Consider the following 22425-nt stretch of genomic DNA (forward strand, 5'->3'; position numbering starts at 1 on the left):
TCAGGAAGTGAAGAAACGGGTCCAAGCAGGTTGGAACGGGTGGAGGAAGGTGTCAGGTGTGTTATGTGACACAAGAGTCTCTGCTAGGATGAAGGGCAAAGTTTATAAAACAGTGGTGAGGCCAGCCATGATGTATGGATTAGAGACAGTGGCACTGAAGAGACAACAGGAAGCAGAGCTGGAGGTGGCGGAAATGAAGATGTTGAGGTTCGCTCTTGGAGTGACCAGGTTGGATAAAATTAGAAATGAGCTCATCAGAAGGACAGCCAAGGTTTGATGCTTTGGAGACAAAGTTAGAGAGAGCAGACTTCAATGGTTTGGACACGTCCAGAGGAGAAATAGTGAGTATATTGGTAGAAGGATGATGAGGATGGAGCTGCCAGGCAAGAGAGCTAGAGGAAGACCAAAGAGAAGGTTGATGGATGTCATGAGGGAAGACATGATGGCAGTTGGTGTTCGAGAGGAGGATGCAGGAGTTAGGCTCTCATGGAAAGGATGACGCGCTGTGGCAACCCCTAACGGGACAAGCCGAAAGGAAAAGAAGAAGATTCTTTATTGTTGTGTCATGAACACTGATCTTAACTGAGGCAAGGGGGGGCTCCAGTTCTTTAGAAGTTGTCCTGAATTCCTTTGTGACCTCCTGGATGAGTCATTGCTGTTCTCTTAAGGTAATCTTTGTAGGTGGGCCACTCCTGGGAAGGTTAACCACAGTTCCACGTTTTCTCCAAGTGAGGATAATTGCTCTCCCTAGGGTTTGCTGGAATCCTAAAGCTTTAGAAATGGCTTTTGTAACCCTTCCCAGGTTGATGTCAATGTATTTCTCGACTGTTCTGGAATTTCTTTGGATCATGTCATTTTGTTGTAGCTTTATTAGATCTTATGTCCAACTTGATTTTGTCGGGAAAGACAATGTTTAAATTATTTTTTGCAAAAACAGCATTTTAAGTTCACTTGGGTTATATTTGTCTGACATTTACGGTAATTTCTCATGTTTAATGCACATTTTTTCCCAAAAAAATTGTCAAGTCAATTGTGCGCATTATACATAGGTATAGGGGAAAATGGAAAAGAAATTTCACATCTTATAAATGTATGCTGCCATATAGAGGTTATGAAAAAGCTGTACACTTTCATTCCAATGTCACACCTAGAGGTTATGAGAAAGGTGTAGACTTTCATTCTAATATGCCGCCACCTAGAGGTTATGAAAAAGGTGTAGCCTACACTTTCATTCCAGTATGACTGCATATACTGTATGTACAGTTGTGCTCATGAGTTTACATACCCTGGCAGAATTTGTGAAATGTTTTTTTTTTTTTTTTTATAAATATGACTGAACAACAACCATAATTTATTTATTTATGGTTATGTTTTGTTTAATGATAATGCTTTTCTGAAATGCTTGACAGTTTAATTTGAATCCCATGAAAAAAAAAGTAAATATGTTTCACCAAGCCCTTCATGTTTTCTTTCAAGAATTGTACCCATCTTACAAATTCTGCCTGGGTAATCAAACATGAGCACAACTGTGTGTTTTCATTTACTAAATAAAAGTAAGGCTGTGAATTTCAAAATAAGAGCAAGTAAATAAAAAAAGTATTACGTTCAAATAAAGTGCTTAACTTCAGAATAATTCTTTGAAAAAATATTTCATGTTTGGGTAGAAGCAAAATCAGGCATTGTAAAAATGCATAGGAAGAAGGGTTTTCCAGATTTTTTAGGTCAACTTTGGGGGTGCGCATTATACATGGGTGTGCATTATACACATGAAATTAAGGTAAATTTGTTTGACGATCGTAAACAAAGTGGGGAAACTATGTAAAAATATAAGAATTTGAGAAGAAGGCCAATACTTCGGTACCCCACACTCCCGAAGCACCCTCCACAGGGCTCCACGAGTGACAGGGTCGAACGCTTTCTCCAAGTCTACAAAACAAATGTAGAGTGGTTGGGCAAACTCCAATCCAATCCAAAGCACTCTTCTTTTCCTTTCGGCTTGTCCCGTTAGGGGTCACCACAGCATGTCATCCTTTTCCATCTAACCCTATCTCTTGCATCTTCCTCTATAACACCAACTGCCCTCATGTCCACCCACTTTATCCAGCTCTTCCGGGGGGATCCAGAGGTGTTCCCAGGTCAGCCGGGAGATGTAGTCTCTCCATCATGTCCTGGGTCGTCGCCGGGGTCTCTTCCCGGTTGGATGTGCCCGGACACCTCACCAGGGAGGTGTCCAGGAAGCATCTTAATTAGAGGCCCGAGCCACCTCATCTGGCTCCTCTCAATGTGGAGGAGCAGCGGCTCGACTCTGAGCCCCTCCCAGATGACCGACCTTCTCACCCTCTCTCTAAGGGAGAGCCCAGACACCCTGTGGAGGAAACTAATTTCGGCCGCTTGTATCCGGGATCTTGTTCGTTCGGTCACGACCCTTAGCTCGTGACCATAGGTGAGGGTAGGAACTTAGATCGACCGGCAAATTGAGAGCTTTGCCTTTCTTGCTTAGCTCCTCCACCACAACGGATACAAAGTCTGCATCACTGCAGACGCTGCACCGAACCGCCCGTCGATCTACCTCCATTCTTCCCTCACTCGTGAACAAGACCCTGAGATACTTGAATTCCTCCACTTGGGGCAGGATCTCATCCGTGACCTGGAAATAGCACTCCACCCTTTTCTGACTGAGGACCATGGTCTCAGATTTGGAGGTGCTGATTTTCATCCCAGCCGCTTCACACTCTGCTGCGAACTGCTCCAGGAAGAGTTGGAGATCATGGCTTGATGAAGCCAACAGAACCATATCATTTGCACAAAGCAGAGATGGAATACTGAGGTCACCAAACCGGACCCCCTCTACACCTCGGCTGCGCCTAGAAATTCTGTCCATGAAAGTTATGAACAGAATTGGTGACAAAGGGCAGCCTTGGCTGAGTCCAACTCTCAGCGGAAACGAGTCCGATTTACAGCCAGCAATGCGGACCAAACTCTGGCACTGGTCGTACAGGGACTGAAAAGCCTGTATCAGGGGGTTCGGTACCCCACACTCCCGAAGCACCCTCCACAAGGCTCCACGAGTGACAGGGTCGAACGCTTTCTCCAAGTCTACAAAACAAATGTAGAGTGGTTGGGCAAACTCCAATCCACCCTCAAGGACCTTGCCGAGGGTGTAGAGCTGGTCCACTGTTCCACGCCCAGGACGAAAACCACACTGGTCCTCCTGAATCTAAGATTTGACTTCCCGACAGACCCTCCTCTCCAGCACCCCTGAATAGACCTTACCAGGGAGGCTAAGGAGTGTGATCCCCCTGTAGTTGGAACACACCCTCCGGTCCCCACCCCAGTCTGCCAATCCAGAATGCCGGGCAGCTCTCATCCACCTCCGGGGCCTTGCCAACAAGGAGCTTTTTAACCACCTCGGTGACCTCAACTCCAGAGATAGGAGAGGCCACCTCAGAGACCCCAGACTCATGGGAAGGCGTGTCGGTGGCATTGAGGAGGTCTTCAAAGTATTCTCCCCACCGACTCACAACGTTCCAAGTCGAGGTCAGCAATGCTCCCCACGAGACACAGTGTTGCTGTTGCACTGCTTCCTCCTCCTGAGACGCCAGATGGTGGACCAGAATTTCCTCGAAGCCCTCCAGAAGTCGTTCTCCATGGCCTCAGCGAACTCCTCCCACGCTCAAGTATTTGGCTCAGCGACCACCAAAGCTGCATTCCACTTTGCCAGCTGGTACACATCAGCTGCCTCAGGAGTCCCACAGGCCAAAGAGGCCTGGTAGGGCTCCTCCTTCAGCTTGACGGCATCCCTCACCGCTGGTGTCCACCAACGGGTTCGGGGATTGCCACCACAACAGGCACAGACAACTTTACGGCCACAGCTCCAGTCGACCGCCTTAGCGAGGGAGGACATGGTCCACTCAGACTCAATGTCCAAATTGATTTTGTCGGGACAGATTCTGTTTCAACGATTTCTTGATTGAACAGGTCTGGAGGTAATCAGGCTTGGGTGTGATCAGTGAAAATTAAACAAAAATTGTAATTTGCCACAATTCATGATTTAACAAGAGGGGTAATTACTTTTTCCGCACAGGGCCAGGCAGATTTGAATAGTGTCACTAAACAACTTTAAGCAAGCAACAGTCACTCTTAGTGTTTGCTACTATGTTAGCACCTTAGCAACCTGTTGTTGTGATCACGTGGGCTCTGCACACCCCCCGGGTGCTGCTGGATAGAAGTGCTGGAGCAGAGCATGGGAATGTACTGCTTGTATAAGAGTGGTAAAATCGGAGATTTTAGATCCAGTCCAATCCGATCCTCATTTTCTTTCTGACACAGGACCGATTTCTGATCTCAAAGATTGGATCGGGACACCTGCACCCCTAGTTCTTGGTAATGTCAGTGTTGTGTCACATTTTCTTCATTGATGATGACACCACTTTAAATGGTGGCAATTATGTGTTGATTCCCATTTAACACAAATTTGAATATGAGTGGTTAATTCTAAACATTGCTATATTCCCAATTATAAGAGGGTGTGAAACACTTGTGAATCCTTACCATCACAGTTTATTTTTACTTCTCTGCAAAAGTTTTTTTTTTTTTTTTCCTCTCTCAATTGAGTTATACAGGTTACTGTACCTCACAAGGCACGGTCCGATTACCGTGTTGAAGGTATACCAAAGTTTTGAAAAGTTGTAATTTTTTTTTTTTAAATTGTAATTGTGAATTGAAGGATTTTTTTATTATTATTTTTTTAATTAATGTACCAAATATTCTACAGTGTTTAAAAATAAAAGGTGTTCAATGGAAAGAAGTAATTTTTATAGAGCCAAATTTATCAAAATAAGAGATTTTACAGCTAGAATTTAAATATTGTGGTATTTTTGCTCAAGGTTATCGTGCCATGCCTATAGCTCACAATGGTGGAAAACGTTTTTAAATGATTTGAAATCAGTTTTATATCACAAAAACCTAGGTTTTGAACAGGGGTGTGTATACTTATTACATCCACGGTATAAGCATATATTCAAATCTCAGCTTACCTGATGTACACTAAAAGTTTGTTTCCCATCACCACTTCTTCAGCTGTTCAGAGAAAAGCAGTATCAGCAGTCGCATCAGTCTTGTACAAATAGGTAACTCAAAAATGTACAGTGACTAACCTGTTAAGCTCCTTCCCTCTCGAAGTGGTGGGCCAATTACAGCAAAAAGTTTCTGAAACATACCGCAAATTGATAACATTTTTTCAGAACCTCAGGCTCACCTGATACAATTCATATTGATATTGTTTATTCATATTTTAAGCCATTAGTTTGCATAATGTAACAGTGTACAAAAGCTTAGCATGTGTTGCCGAGTTGGAAAAACCCTGTGGTGTGTGGTTGTATAAACATAGACATCCCTATACTGTATGTTTGATACTTTCAACTCAATTGTGCCAAAGTAACATGAGTAGGGCAGACCCTTTTGACCACCTTGATGATCACAAATAGGATTTGCACTACAAAATACTGGTAGGGTGAACTTACCTCCATTGGCGTGATGTAGTCATTCATTCCACTGTTGAACACGTAGATCATCGCATCATATAGTTGGTTTTCCCAACAAACTTGAACCACCTTGAATCAAATATATACACACACACACACACACACACACACACTGAATGACACTGGGAAAAAATACATTGGTGCTGCTTTTGTGTTTTTACAACCATTCTTCACTGTGCACAAAGACACACTCATACACACCTGCTGTATATCTAGGCTGGTGACATCCAGATGGACAATACATCTCTCCAGGTTGTCCATCAAGCCATTGCTATTGTAATGAGCCAAGAGATCCTTCATGATGGTTGTGGGGAGGTGACCAAGACGGTTCGTAACTATATATGACTCGAGTAATTCCAGGAAAACACCTTTAGCAACCGGATTCTCCAAGAGCCGAGCATAAAGCTGGTCAAATAGTAGATCACTAAAATTAAAACACACAGACACTCAAACTTACTGTACACTCTCAACATAACATGCATTCCCGTACAGAACGTCAAAATCAAGGCCCATCATTTTGTGTGGCTTGAAAACAGTATCACTATGTACGTTGTGTGTCACTTGACATACTTCAGTGTCGGGCTGTAGTGATACACTTATCTCACGATACGATACACGATATTCAGCTCACGATACGATATATGTCACGATATTCGGCAAACGATACGATTGGATATAATTCGATACACTTACATCATTTTCTGAAAGATTTTAAAGGGACAGTGATTTTGGTGACATCTTGCGAGTGTTTCATTGACTTGGATTGAATTGAATTAACTGAAATGTAAACTGAAAGCATCAATCAATTACACAATCTATGGCTCTGACTGGACAGAAGGTATACAACTTGCAAATGCTGGACAAAATGAATCAAAGCTCTAATGAGAAAATTTGTTTGATTTATTGAAACAGTGCAAAATGTGGCTTTACAAGCCTTTGAAAAGTGCAGGCAGTGCACGTAAACAAAACTGACGTGAGGGAGCCTGTCGCCACCAGTAAAAATAAACCATGGCAGTCAACAATGCAAGTCTGTCGGAGCAACATTTAAGCAAACTTAAAATTATACCAAGCCTTGGAAAAGTGCAGCCAGTATCAGAAGTAAACAAAACTGACATCTGAGGTAGCCAGTCACCACCAGGGAAGTAAAAATAAATAAAATCAAGTAATAAAGTAAAATTAAGGCCATGGCAGCCAATTATTCAATAAAACATCTTAACAGAGTAACAAGCTTAAGGCCTGTAGGCCCTGACCTAAGAGTGAACACCAAAAAAAAAAAATAACTCAACTGGAGAGCTACATTGTCTTAAGATTTTTGTTGAGGAACGATATGTGGTCAACATGCTGTGGGCGAAGTACGCTCCTTTCAGCGTTGATGACATCCCCAGCGGTCGAGAAGACCCTCTCCGAGGAGACACTCGTGCCGGGTATGCAGAGGTATCTTTAACAAGGAATGCTTCATATTGGTGATCCTTCCACCACACAAGTGGATCTTCTTTTACTTTGATAAGTTCTGCCTCCTTGAAAGGGGTCATCTGCTCCTTTCCTTTGTCCTTTTGTGTATATATCTCGGGTTGTGCTGCAGCACCACCGTATCTTTCAGCCAGTGATTAAATTAAATTAAATAGATCAACCTGAAATTAAACTTTGGTTTTACTGTAATAAATGTTTTCATTAGTATATTGAATATTTGTGCCTGTAAAACTTAGTATTTCTGCTTTTAAAACTAGAATTATCCATTTTAAACTGTTAAAGTAGCCAATTTAAACCTAACATTATCCTTTTTTTTTTTTTTTAATGATTTAATATTTATCAATTTTAAACTATTAAAAATAATCATAGAATAGTATTACCTGTGATGGCTGTATACACAGTTTTGCAGCCTCTGCAATCAGTCCATTATAAATTTGCTCTCTTTCATTCTCAGTCAAGAAGGGAAGACTCTTGAAACACGGATCCATTGCAGAACATGCATGGAGAGTTGCCTTGAGGTCGATGTGCCTCTTCTGAAGATCCCGAGCCATGGCAGGCTTCATCTCCTTTATGACCGCAGATTCTCCTTCAATCTGTTTCATTCCGTTGACCAGTGTGTCCTGGAGGGGTGCGACAACTGACAGTGTGGGGGTCTTCTCCTTGGACATGGACCGTGGAGCCTCCTTCATGGGGCTCAGCGCACTGACTACTTCTTCAGCTGTAATGTCTGACTCCGTCAGTGTGCACAGATCTTTCTCACCTCACTTGTGAGCAGGGTGGCACAGATGGTCGGTTGTTGCTCAAGGAATCTCTCTAACATATCGTGCGCAGTGTTCCGCTTGTAGATAAATAAAAGTAAACGTTTATTTATAGACCTATAGCACTTGTCACAGTGTGTGGATGCACAGAATGCTGGAGTGTTTAACAATGACAAAATAAATTGGGAGTAAAACTATACAATTACAGTAATGTTGAATAATGTGCACTGTTAGTTTAAAAAACAATTGCTTGTGCTTGTATCTAGGTGGGTAACTCTCAAAAAGCTCTACAGCGACACCCAGCAGTTGGCTGACCTAATTGTGCCTCCTGCAAAGCGAACGGGGAAACACAGGGAATTTGAATGGGGTTTAATGTTTCGATACTCGCGGCTGAAAAATCGATACTTAGTGAGGAAATAAAATATCGAAATATATTGCAGAATCGCTAAAATTGCCCAGCCCTACTTCAGTGCCTACAAACTGCATGTCCAACAATGTATCAATTTTGTGATTTGTGCAATGATGGCGTTGCCAAGAGTGTTTTTGTAGTCAAGAAATTGTGTTACAAAATAAATACTTGTTGGCAAACTAAACGCGCAAGTTAGCTAACCCAAGGCAATATTATTCTCTGGGTCGTCATTTATTACATGCCTGGACCACTTTCCATCTACGGGGATTCTCTCGTCCAGACCTCTGACACAACCACCATACTTGAGATGAGAATGAATGCGGAAAAACCAAAGAGGTGTGATTTTTTGAGAGCTGAGGCCGTCTTAAAATAATTGAAAGTGGATGTTTATAAAGACCGTAGAATGTAATTGAAACCCATGAAAAGGATGAAGCAAAACGTTATTTGAAAATACCTTACAAAAGCAGATGCAGTGGGCGGTTTGACAGAGGCAGTTTAAAAACATGATGGTTTTCAGGAAGTCTTTTACAATAACAGTATAACGGTTGAAATACATAAGTATTTCACGTCAAATTTTTCTTACTAAATATATTTCCAAAGGTGCTATTGACATGCAATTTTCACCAGATGTTGGGAACCCTCCTTGAGCCGTCACCTTATCGTGGTGGAGGGGTTTGTGTGTCCCAATGATCCTAGGAGCTATGTTGTCTGGCTTTATGCCCCTGGCACGGTCACCCATGGCAAACAGGTCCTAGATGAGGGACCAGAAAAAGCACAGCTCCAAAAACCCCTATGAGGAGTACAATAAATCGATTCAGATTTCCCTTGCCCGGATGCGGGTCACCGGGGCCCCCCTCTGGAGCCAGGCCTGGAGGTGGGGCTCGAAGGAGAGCGCCTGGTGGTTGGGCTTGCACCCATGGGGCCCGTCCGGGCACAGCCCGAAAGGGTAACGTGGGTCCCCCTTCCCATGGGCTCACCACCTGTGGGAGGGGCCATAGGAGTCGGGTGCAGTGCGAGCTGGCGGTGCCCGAAGGCGGGGACCTTGGCGATCCAATCCCCGGCTACAGAAGCTGGCTCTAGGGACGTGGAATGTCACCTCTCTGGCAGGGAAGGAGCCCGAGTTGGTGTGTGAGGTCGAGAAGTTCCGACTAGATATAGTCGGAATCGCCTCCACACACAGCTTGGGCTCTGGTACCAGTCCTCTCGAGAGGGGTTGGACTCTCTTCCACTCTGGAGTTGCCCACGGTGAGAGGCGCCGAGCAGGTGTGGGTATACTTATTGCTCCCCGGCTCGGCACCTGTACGTTGGCGTTCACCATGGTGGACGAGAGGGTTGCCTCCCTCCGCCTTCGGGTGGGGGGGACGGGTCCTGACTGTTGTTTGTGCCTATGCACCAAACAGCAGTTCAGAGTACCCACCCTTTTTGGAGTCCTTGGAGGGGGTGCTGGAGAGCGCTCCCGCTGAGGACTCCATCGTTCTGCTGGGGTACTTCAATGCTCACGTCGGCAATGACAGTGAGACCTGGAAGGGCGTGATTGGGAGGAACGGCCCCCTCGATCAGAACCCGAGCATTGTTCTGTTTTTGGACTTCTGTGCTCAACACGGATTGTCCATAACGAACACCATGTTCAAGCATAAGGGTGTCCACACGTGCACTTGGCACCAGGACACCCTAGGTCGCAGTTCGATGATCGACTTTGTGGTCGTGTCATCGGACTTGCGGGCACATGTCTTGGACACTCGGGTAAAGAGAGGGACGGAGCTGTCAACTGATCACCACCTGGTGGTGAGTTTGCGCCGATGGTGGGGGAAGATGCCGGTCCGACGTGGCAGGCCCAAACGTATTGTGAGGGTCTGCTGGGAACATCTGGCGGAATCCCCTGTCAGAAGGAGTTTCAACTCCCACCTCCGACAGAACTTTGCTCATGTTCCGGGGGAGGCAGGGGACATTGAGTTCAAGTGGACCATGTTCCGCGCCTCCATTGCTGAGGCGGCCGACCAGAGCTGTGGCCGTAAGGTGGTCGGTGCCTGTCGTGGCGGCAATCCCTGAACCCGTTGGTGGACACCAACGGTGAGGAATGCCGTAAAGCTAAAGGAGGAGTCCTATCGGGCCTTTTTGGCCTATGGGACTCCTGAGGGAGCTGATGGGTACCAGCTAGCCAAGCGGAATGCAGCTCTGATGGTCGCTGCATTCAAGTATCTTGGGGTCAAGTAGTTCAAGTATCTTGGGGTCTTGTTCCCGAGTGAGGGAAGAATGGAACGGGAGATCGACAGGCAGATCGGTGCAGCGTCCGCAGTGATGCGGACTTTGTATCGGTCCGTTGTGGTAAAGAAGGAGCTAAGCCGAAAGGCAAAGCTCTCAATTTACCGGTCGATCTACGTTCCTACCCTCACCTATGGTCACGAGCTTGTCCGAAAGAACAGTATCCCGGATACAAGCGGCCAAAATGAGTTTCCTCCGCAGGGTGTCCGGGCTCTCCCTTAGAGATAGGGTGAGAAGCTCGATCATCCGGGAGGAACTCAGAGTCTCAGAGTCGCTGCTCCTCCACATCAAGAGGAGCCAGATGAGGTGGCTGGGGCATCTGATTCGGATGCCTCCAGGACGCCTCCCTGGTGAGGTGTTCCGGGCACGTCCCACCGGGAGGAGACCCCGGGGACGACCCAGGACACGCTGGAGAGACTACGTCCTTCGGCTGGCCTGGGAACGTCTCAGGATCCCCCCGGAAGAGCTGGATGAAGTGGCTGGGGAGAGAGAAGTCTGGGCGTCCCTGCTAAAGCTACTGCCCCCGCGACCCGACCCGGATAAGCGGTATAAAATGGATGGATGGATGAAAAACTGAAATATCACACAACAATAAGTATTCAGACCCTTTGTTCGGTATTTAGTAGAAGCACCCTTTTGAGCTAATACAGCCAAGAGTCTTTTTGGGAATGATGCAACAGGTTTTTCCCACCTGAATTTGGGGATCCTCTGCCACTCCTCCTTGCAGATCCTCTTCCAGTTCTGTCAGGTTGGATGGTGCACGTCTCTCCAGAGATGCTCAATTGGGTTTAAGTCAGGGCTCTGGCTGGGCCATTCAAGAACAGTCACAGACTTGTTCTGAAGCCACTCCGTTATTTTAGCTGTGTGCTTAGGGTCATTGTCTTGTTGGAAGGTGAACCTTCGGTCCAGTCTGAGGGCCTGAGCACTCTGGAGAACGTTCTTGTTCAGGATATCCCTGTACTTGGCCGCATTCATCTTTCCTTTGATTGCAACCAGTCGTCCTGTCCCTACAGCTGAAAAACACCCCAAAAGCATGATATTGCCACCACCATGCTTCACTGTTGGGACTGTATTGGACAGGTGATGATCAGTGCCTGGTTTTCTCCACACACACACTGCTTAGAATTAATGCCAAAAAGTTCTATCTTGGTCTCATCAGACCAGAGAATCTTATTTCTCACCATCTTGGAGTCCTTCAGGTGTTTTTTTTTTTTTTAGCAAACTCCATGCGGGCTTTTCATGTGTGTTGCACTCAAGCAATCCTAAAACGAACGTCCTCTCCTGTCCTGAGCACCGGTGAACACCAACACACGTTTTTTCCCCATTTTGTTGTTATAATAGAGTCGGCGTGATCCACTCTTGTTGTCGTCGCCACGGTAACGAGTGTATCTGGTCGCATTTGAGTTGACAAGCTAAAGCCCAATGATCGTAAAAAAATGGGTTGCGGTGGTATCGGAATACAAGATTTTATTGCAAGAGTCTGACATACGACACGTGACTGGTTAGAGCGTCTGCCTCACAGTTCTCAGGACCGGCCCCGCCTGTATGGAGTTTGCATCTTCTCCCCGTGCCTGCGTTGGTTTTCTCTGGGTACTCCGGTTTCTTCCCACATCCCAAAAAACATGCATGGTGGGTTGATTGACAACTCTAAATTGCCCGTAGGAGTGAATATGAGTGCGATTGGTTGTTTGTTTGTATGTGCGCTGCGATTGGCTGGCATCCAGTTCAGGATGTACCCCGCCTCCTGCCCGATGATAGCTGGGATAGGCTCCAGCACGCCCGCGACCCTAGTGAGGAGAAGCGGCACAGAAAATGGATGGATGGATAGTCTGACATAGTGCAATCCTGAAGGAGCAAATTTGTCTTGTAGTCTGATCCGGCTGGGCATTTTTGTTTTGTTTTTTTAAATAATTATTGGCCGTCAGATATTTACAGTACTACGTCAAAAGACAAGGCTAGGAATAAACTAGCTTTTGGATTCAAATATACTGTGCACGATGGCGACACGGAGTAAATGTCTTTTGCGGAGCCGATCAATGACGTCATTGATCGGATCGGCGAATTATGACAAAGCCGATCAGCCAATCAGCATAAAATGCTAAGTATCGGCCGATACCGATCAGGCCGATAAAATTGGTGTAAAGTCTAACAAATATACAAGGACGGGAACAACAGCATGGAACAATAGCACACAATGCCGAATGAACAGGCTGTTTGGCTCGTGTGACGTCACAGCGAAGACCAGAAGGCGCTGGATGCAAAAAGCAGAAGGCGTATTCTGCATCATATTTATTGATTTAACTGCTGAATATCTGCTATATAATCACTTCGAAATGGCAGATGTGGTTTGTAAAGGTGTTCTCGAGTTAAAGAAAAAAATAAAAAATTTTGTCCTCTGACCTTCAAGTGCAGCAGAATTTTTTTGTAACCTTGTGCCTTGCCACAATTCTGTCTCCAAGCTCTTCAGGCAGTTCCTTTGACCTCATGATTCTCATTTGCTCTGACATGCACTGTGAGCTGTAAGGTCTTATATAAGGGCAGCCGTGGCCCAATGGTTAAGATCATCGCCTGCCACCGTGGGTGACCTAGGTTCAAGACCCCGACTGGACCATCCGCCAACATCCCCCAGACTCACAGCTGTGGTGTCCTTGAGCAAGACACTCATTTCCCCCGAAATGCTCCCCGGGCGCTTCAGCTGCCCCCTGCTCCAGTGTGTTCCACTAACGTGTATGTCTTCACTGTGATGGGTTAAATGCAGGGAACAAATTTCGTGTGCATGCATGCATGTTCATGACAATAAAAGGTGATTCTTCTTCATTCTTCTTCTTATATAGACAGGTGTGTGGCTTCCCTAATCAAGCCCAATCAATGTAATCAAACACAGCTAGACTCCAATGAAGGTGTAGAACCAACTCAAGGATGATCAGAAGAAATGGACAGCAACCGAGTTAAGTATATGAGTGTCACAGCAAAGGGTCTGAATACTTGCGGCTGTGTGATATTTCGTTTTTTTCTTTTTTAATAAATCTGAAAAAATTTCAACAATTCCGTTTTTTATGTCAATATGGCGTGCTGTGTGTACATGAATGAGAAAAAAAAACTTAAATTATTTTAGCAAATGGCTGCAATATAACAAAGAGTAAAAAATGTAAGGGGGTCTGATTACTTTCCGTACCCACTATATTTCGTCTTGACGTTAAATACTTATTTCAGCTGCTGTATGTGATATATATTGTAACTGCGTCCAAACTCCAAACAAGTGCAATATAATGTTCCACCTTCTCAGGGTGCTTGACATACAACAGCTTCTGAAGGGCTTTAGAGTAAAAGTGCTTAAATCGAGGGGAGTATCTGGACGACCTGACATTTTTGGGTTGCTCCACCCAGTGCGTATCTGGCATTCTCCCCTTCTCTCGAGGGGAGAATCTACGCAGCCAGAGGAGAGCACATGGGAGAATCGGAATCATCTTTAATTGCCCATGTATGTCAAAAAGACAAGGAATATGTCTCGAGTAGTTGGAGCTGTTCTAGTACAACAACAGACAGTCATTTGACAGAGAATACTGGACTTGGACGCCCTGAATGGCGATCCTTTTAGGCTGCACATATAAACCCCAATTCCAGCAAAATTGGGACAATTTGTAAAACCAATTAAAAAAATCAATGTCAAAGTCAATCTCTTTCTGTCTCCAAAGTGTTCTGTAAATTGACTTGTCTGTTGTTGTACTAGAGCGGCTCCAACTACCGGAGACAAATTCCTTGTGTGTTTTTGGACATGCTTGGCAAATAAAGATGATTCTGATTCTGAAACTGAATATAATGCTTTGCAAATCCTTTTCAACCTATATTCACTTGAATTCACTACAAAGACAAGATATTTAATGTTCAATGAACGTTATTGTTTTTTGTTTGCAAATATTGTCTCAGTTAAAGTTTGATGCCTGTAACACGTTCCAAAAAAATCTGGGTATGGGGGAACAAAAGACTGGGAGAGTTGAGGAATGCTCCAAAAACACCTGTTTGAAACATTCCACAAGTGAACAGGTTAATTGGGAACAGGTAGGTGTCACAACTGAGTCTTTTGGCGATGCCCCTTTTATACCCAATTGTTTACAACCAAGAATAGGGCGAGGTACACCACTTTGTAAACATCTGCATGGGCAAATAGTCCAAAGGTTAAGGAACAACATTTCTCAACATACAATTGCTAGGAATTTAGGGATTTCATCATCTACGGTCATCAAAAGATTCAGAGATAAATCTGGATAAATCTCTGCATGTAAGCGGCAAGGCCAAAAATCAACATTGAATGCTTGTGACCTTTGATCCCTCACTGCATTAAAAAGCAGCATCATTGTGCAAAAGAGATTGCCACGTGGGCTCAGGAACACTTGAGAAAACCGTTGCCAGTTCACACAGTTTGTCACTACACCTACAAATACAAGTTAAAACTATACCATGCAAAGACCAAATTTATCAACAATACCCAGAAACACACGCAGTTTCTCTGGGCCTGAGCTCATCTGAGATGGACTGACGCAAAGTGAAAAATGTACGCATTTCAAATTATTTGGAGATATCATGGACGTCGTATCCTCCGGGCCAAAGAGGGAAAAGGACGATCCGGACTGTTATCAGCACAAAGTTCAAAAGCCAGCATCTGTGTTGGTATGTGGGTGTGTTAGTGATTATGGCATGGGTAACTCTGTGAAGGCACCATTAATTCTGAAAGGTACATACAGGTTTTGGAGCAACAAACTGAATGCTGCCATCCAAGCAACATCTATTTCAGGGAAGTCCCTGCTTATTTCATAAAGACAATGCTAGACAACACTCTGAACGTGTTACAACAGCGTAGCGTCGCAGTAAAAGTGTGCGAGTACTAGACTGGCCTGCCATCAGTCAAGATCTGTCTCCCATTGAAAATGTGTGGCTCATTATGAAGGGCAAAACACAACAACTGTGACCCTGGACTGTTGAGCAATAAAAGTTGTACATCAAGCAGGAATGTGAAAGCATTCCACCGACAAAGCAATAACTAGGGTCCTCAGTTTCCAAATGCTTATTGAGTGTTGTGAAAAGGTAAAGTGATGTAACACAGTGGTAAACATGACAACAGCATTTCTGGAACGTGTTTGCAGGCATAAAATCCATAATATATCGTATTTGAAAAAAAATGTAAAATAAAAAATCAGATTGAATATTAAAGATCTTGTCTTTGTAGTGTATTCAAGTGAATATAGGTTGGAAAGGTTTTGCAAATCATTGAATTGCTTTTATTTACATTTTACACAACGTCCAACTTTCATTGACAAACAAGTTACAAACGGCTGAATAAGAAAATAGATACACAACACAGGCAATCATACGAAGAGTTACAAATGTCAACAGTTTAGAAAAGTCAAACGATAAAGGTGAGTCTTCATTTTTGTTCGGGCCTATTTCATTGTTTTGTCTTTTTAAATGACTCTGTTGAACTAAAATCAAAAAGGAATGTCTGATTTTCATTGGTTCATTTTCAGTAATTTTTTTATTTAGTAATATGTTTGTTAGTTTCAAGTTATTTCAGTGACCATTGTGGGTTTTTCTTTCAGGGGAACCAATGTTATTCATTTTCTGTTGTGCCTGCATTCATATACAGTATGTTATATGGGCGTTATATAATATACTTACGGCCTTTGTAGCAGCAGGCAGAAATCTATCAAGATAGGAATCACATCCTAAACATAAGCATGAGAATTTTCAGAATGACTATTCCTTCAAATGACTGAGCATAGACACAGACACAAAACAAAAACAAAAAATGATTTTAAGCAAGCACATTGGTATCCTTTGTGAGTAGGTTAAAATGATTAATTAAGCAATTACGCTTTTAGGCTAACGATATTACAATATCAAATTAATAAATTTTTATTACAAGGATTTTATTGCTGAATTTTGCCAAAAGCATACACCAGTTCACCAGATATCAATGACATTGGCATTACATGAGTTCTTAGAATGCTTTAATGTGCTTACGTGAAAATGCTGCTCCATCACTTGAATTCTGCCATGTTCTGGGCATCTCTTCATAGCATGATCAGCAAACTGGAAGAGGATCTCTAGCATCTCCACCAACACATTGAGTGAGATTTAATTAAATGTATAATGGCCATAGCAGACACGTGTTGCTCTCACTAAGATGGTTTTCCTTGCATACCTTGTCACCAACAATTCCCTTTCTTTTCAACGGATCACCACACAAGCCTGGAGAAAAAATAACAGTTGACATGAATTATTTTCACGCTATTACTTATGATGAGTTATACTTTGGCTTGCCCTGTGTGTAAGGGACCGTAACTGATACAGATTATGAATATTGGGACTGGTTGCTGAGAGGTGGTAGCCAGTTTGTTTCACAAGCGGATTGCAGACATCTCTAACATTTCTGGATTACTGCATGCCAATAAGGATACTGATTGTGCATGTTTGTATTTCTGGCCAATTGTTGTACCATATCACAAAGTTTGTAATTGGCTTTGTCTTAAAGTAATAATAGAGGGTTATATCTATACATAAAATCTCTTGCGCCCTGATCATGTGTCGAACTGAGAACACTGTGTAGAAAGTAAGATAAACAATTTTCCAATAAAAACAAGAGTGGAATCCAAGTTCACGTTTTTATGGAAGACAATAACACAGAAATAAGTGGTTGTACAAACAATAATAAACACTGCCACCCACGCCCAATCCCCCTCAACGCCCCACCTGGCGCACCTCACCGCTGCTACAGCCCCCACTACCCCCGGAGAGCATGGGGGGCCCAGCCACCAACAGAGCCCAACGCAGGAGCCCACCGCCACCCAGAAACGGTCACAGTCCACCAAAAGCGAGCCCATGTTAAGCGTCCGTCGTGAGCAAGGACAAGTGAGGGCGCCAAGAGAGGGGAGAGGAAGGCAGGGCGCAGGCCCCAGTGCACTGGACATTGCACCCCAAATCATGGCTGTGGCTATTTCACACTTGACCTCAAGCAGCTTGGGTTCTGTTCTTCACCCGTGTTTCTCCAAATCCTTGGACCTTGAGTCCCGAATGAAAGGCACCACTTTACTTTCATCGGAATAGAGGACCTTCGACCACTGGCCAACAGTCCAGTCCTTCTTCTTGGCCCAGTTGAGACGCTTCCTACATTGGCTCAGGCTCAGAAGTGGCTTGACCCGAGGAACCCGACAGTTGTAGCCCATCTCCCAGATGTGTCTGAATGTGATGGTAGCTGTGACTCGCGCCTCATTCCACTCTTTCTGGATCTCTGCTAGATTCTTAAATCTTTTCTGTTTGATAATCTGCTGATGCACCAATACTCTGTTTGATAATCTGCTGAAGCACGGTCATCTCTTTTATTGGTGCATCTTCTCCTGCCACATTTTGTCCTTCCACTAGACTTTCCATTGATACGATTTGGACACAGCACTCTGTGAATAGCCAGCCTCCTTAGCTATGAACTTTTGTGGCTTACCCATCCTATGGAGGGTATGGTTTTCTGGCCAGTTGTCAAGTCTGTAGTCTTCCCCATATTGAACCCAACTGAAGCAATTTAATGACACCTGGGGAAACCTGTGCAGTTGCTTTGAGTTTAGTAGATGATTAGTGTGTGACACTCAGTTTAAAACATTTATGGCCTGCAAAATCTGGGCTGATTTCTTCACAGTATTCTAATTTTTTGAATTCCTGATTTTGTGGGTTTTATGATCTGAAGCCCAAATTATGTCAAAATACACCAACACTTGAAATTGTTTAAATTCTGGGCCCTGAATCTATAATCTATGAAATCTATAACTTTTTGAATGGATTTATGGAAATAAATAGACTTTTCCATGATATTCAAATTTATGGGAATGGGTCTGTATGTAAAGGAATAATCTGTGCATAGTCGGTCATCAGTTAAGTCAGTCATGATTTGTTCTTCCTGTTTACCTCGCAGCTTGTAAGAAGTGATACAGTTGAAGACGATGCTACTGATCGCGCTCTTGCCGCTAATGATCCAGAATCCAGCTGCTCTGATGGCTCCTTCTGTGAAATGTCTGCTCGGGTGACAAACTCTCTCATGGAAGTGACTGATCAGCAGCTGAGTGAAGTGATGTTTGCCAGGAATGAGTATAGGGTGCAACACATCTGATGTGAGCTGGGCTTTTGCTAACCGACCTACAACTCTTGACAATTTGATCTAGATCAATGAAGGGACAGATCTTGTTGAGTTGACTTGGCTTAGGGATCGGCCGCCCCTCTTGTAGACATCTGATGTCCTCTGCATACATTTCTCACTGCATGGCGCAAATGATTGTGGCTTTGGCTCTGCTAGTCATTGAGATGTTTGTTGCACATGTGAAATCCATTACGAATGTCATCCTTGGACCCCTTGATGAAGGACTTGGCAATGTGCCCAAGTCGTGCAACAGCCTTTAAGCGGGGACTTCAAGCAGAGAACCATTCAAAGTGTGTACTTCCAAGCTTGCCATTTGACCAACTGGTGTCACAAGTAGTGACCGTTTGTCCGTACCTCTACATCTGACTCAGAGTCAACAAGGTTGACAGTCTTTCCTGATGATACAATCTCTCTTGTGTTGGTGAAAAAAGCAGGTCCCGTTAGCCATGGAGTTTAGACCAGCTTGTCTGCTGGCAGTGACCAGATTGCATGATCAGCAAAGTTGTTCAAGGTATGCTGAAGTGAAAGGAGACAATGGAAGGGTTGTTCCCTGTTGTTCGGCAAGCGCTGCCTTGGAAAACGGAACAGGAGGGGGCCACTCAACTGTTTGAGTCATCCTTGGAGAACTCTTCACTCATGATGTGAAGATTTCATCCTCAACTGATAACGCCAGTTTATCATCATAAACCGTATGGCCAAACATCCACTTGCCAAGGGTGTCTTGAGCTGGCTTCCGATTATGTTGTTAAGGGTGTTCACCTGTCAACCTCTCTTTAACACAGAACTGCTCTTACTGCTGCTCTTACAGCAAATATGGTATTTATGGTCAGGCAACAGATATTTATCATTAACAAACTACAGTGCTTGGGAACATGAGGCAAGTCAATAACCAAGACACTTGATTCAGTCACGGTGCATGTCATAAGTGTAGACCAATTTTCAGCCTTTGTTTTAGTAATGACTAATAAAACAGACGAAACACACTACATTCTGAACTATCCATAACTAAAATGCACACCGACTAAGTACAATGTCGAAAAAAGGTGAAATATTTATAAACCAAGCCGTCTGGGGCACTGTGACGTGTTGCACGTTTTCCGCACAGTCAGTCAACTCGTGTACCCAAGCAGCCAGTGGCACAAACACAATGAACGGTGACGAGGGATTGGCATAGTTAAACTGGAAATACAGTCACTAATTTGAGTTTCTCAAAAGAGGACATACTAAGATTTGTTGTACACTATGTGCGCGCGCGTACACGCACACACGCACACACACACACACACGCACACACACACACACACACACACACACACACACACACATAGTTGCCTTCATGGACCCACGCACAATCGGCAGGGTTGCGACAGTCTCTGTCTGTCTTATCAGTTAAGAGTCTATAAAGAAGTGTATTGAGAATGGTGTGTATCTTTGTTCATCTATTCATGCCAGTGAGGCATAGTGACACACAGAAAAATTTAATGGTCTTCTATTCGATGGCAGGAAGTACATACAGTAAATAATGTATCCACTCTTTGTGACATTTTGGTTTGTTGGTGTGCCGTGAGATTTTTCAATTGTAAAATATGTGCCGTGGCTCCAAAAAGATTGGAAATCACTGGTCTATTTGAATGACTTGCTCATTTACTGTATATACTTTACTGTACTGTACATCTTCAAAAGTATTCTCTAGTCAGGTGATGTATTCTAATTAGTCAGGTCAAATGAATATTACAACATGACAGAAATAATGGGTGCTAACCTACTGTAATTAAATTACTTCACACACATTTGGGAGACTTGTGGTACAGTTGTTTTGTTGTCAATAGTTAATAAGACGTTGTGTTGTTAAATTTGCATAATTAGAAGTCAGGGTAACGGAGGACCTTACGTCAGGGTAACAAGGTACCTGACAGACCAGGATCAGAGAAAATCCTGGGAGTAGGGTAACAAGGTCCCGTCGTAGACCGACTTGAAATTGGACGCGGTTTCAAATTGTAAGGTTTCGGTAGACGTTGGGGATTTTGGGACCCCCAAAAACCGATTTAGAATAAGATGAGTGTGCCACCAAAACTCGGGGTTGTGAATTGGACAGTCGAGTGTCGAGGTAATGAATGTGATATGTATCGGAGTGATTACCAAAAGTCATTGGAGAATTTGCGGAATGAAATAGAAAGTCAGTTGTTAGCGGGCATTGAAAGGAAGAAGCATAAAAAGAAACAAGTAGAATTTAGAAGGGTGTGGGAAATGTGGAAAAAGGAAAATAAGATAGAAAGGCAGAAATGTACATTGTTTCATGTAGCGGATGAGTTTTGGAAGGAAGAAAGGAGTTATTCAGAAGGGAAAAGAAATGAAGGAGACTACAGTTGCTGTTCCTATCGACTACAAATGTCAGACAAATGGAGGAGACAAATTCATGAGATTTGTGTGGTGTCAACGGCAATGGCAGCAGTTCGGGGCGAAAAAGCGCATCAAATTGCCCCATTAAATTCGATTAGGGACCATTTGGGAAGCGGCCCCCCTGTAACTTCCCTCTATCCGGTGTTGCCGGTAGAGGAGCCGCTAAGATAACACACCAAGACAATGGGGAAGTAAAGCTCCCACTGACACCCCCAGCCTATACTACTCTTAACCAATCTGACAAACGGCAACCGAAGCACCCACTCCAAGCACCCGTGTACCAAATAGTGGGCGAAGTGAATCTGTTGGAAACATCAGCAATACCTGAATTGACCCAACATCAGCGTACTACCATGGAAGAAATAGTGACTGCTAACCGACAAGGTACAGTAGAAAACCAAAATTCTAACTGCCAAACTTTGAGACAGCAGGAACCATCCCCGAGAGGAGACAAGCCTGCAGACAAAGGAGCGGGCAACATCGCCACACCGGGGGTTTCCGCCCGAATAACCGACAGACAGGTTTGGCAAACCACGTTGCAGGAAGAGTTGACTTCTAGTATTAATAAGAGAGATTCCCGCTTGAGGGAACCGAGACATAGTGACGAGTCTGACTCTGAATTTGATGAGGATGTGGAGGGGAGCTTCCCCCACCGCCCCCTCCGACAGACAAAGACTTGACAGCAGACGACCAAAGAAGGCAACAAGCTAAGCTAATGACTTCTGGGGAAGCACGTAAATGGATGGAAAAGGCTTATCAGCCCCCATCCCGGGACCGAGTCAAGACGAGGTCCCAGACTGGAACCAGAATTAAGAGTCCGACGAGATATAACCCGACTCCCAGTAATTATCCTATGATCCCCAGTCAACAAGGTGGGTTAATATATCAATAATTGTCTTTAAAAGATCTCGGGTTTTTACAGAAACGACTGCCCGGACTGGCAGCTGGCGATGAAATGTGCATTCAAGCGCTGAAGAGGTTGACGGACGGCATGAACCTGGCGTGTGGTGACATAGTGAGATTGATACGCGCCTGTTGCATTTCGGTTCACCAATCGGATGATATTTTGAAACGGTCGGGTCTGAATAATGTCGAACCTGAAATTTTATTTGCCCCTTTTGCTCCTATAGTGTTTGCAGTCATCCGCGACATGTTCCCGTCCTCTTCCCCAACGGTGCCGAAGCTTCCGGACTTCAAACCTCTCATGGGTCCCAGTTCTCACTTCGAAAATTGCATTTGGACAGATAAGACCTGGTCACATCCCTCCCGTTTAAGGGAGGCAAATGTTATTTATAGAATAGCTTTACTTAACACCTTGCCGGTTGAAGTTAGGACAGAACTTATTAAAGACATATATACACATATATATATATATACATATATATATATATACATATATATATA

General features: G+C 44.1%; 1 protein-coding gene across 16 annotated transcripts in view; it reads right to left on the reverse strand.

The window, feature by feature from the left end:
- vps8 (VPS8 subunit of CORVET complex) overlaps positions 1-22425 on the reverse strand; it is a 280747-nt gene that overhangs the window by 160708 nt on the left and 97614 nt on the right. For all 16 annotated transcript variants that reach the window (XM_061788861.1, XM_061788865.1, XM_061788864.1 and 13 more), the window contains 7 exons: positions 16642-16688; positions 16461-16550; positions 16116-16162; positions 5745-5967; positions 5523-5612; positions 5157-5208; positions 5037-5079 (listed from right to left, as the gene is read on the reverse strand). In XM_061788861.1, the coding sequence (XP_061644845.1) occupies positions 5037-5079; positions 5157-5208; positions 5523-5612; positions 5745-5967; positions 16116-16162; positions 16461-16550; positions 16642-16688 (592 nt within the window). The remainder of the gene's footprint in view (positions 1-5036; positions 5080-5156; positions 5209-5522; positions 5613-5744; positions 5968-16115; positions 16163-16460; positions 16551-16641; positions 16689-22425) is intronic.

The sequence above is a fragment of the Phyllopteryx taeniolatus genome, chromosome 11, assembly GCF_024500385.1.
Source record: "Phyllopteryx taeniolatus isolate TA_2022b chromosome 11, UOR_Ptae_1.2, whole genome shotgun sequence".
Classification (NCBI taxonomy): domain Eukaryota; kingdom Metazoa; phylum Chordata; class Actinopteri; order Syngnathiformes; family Syngnathidae; genus Phyllopteryx; species Phyllopteryx taeniolatus.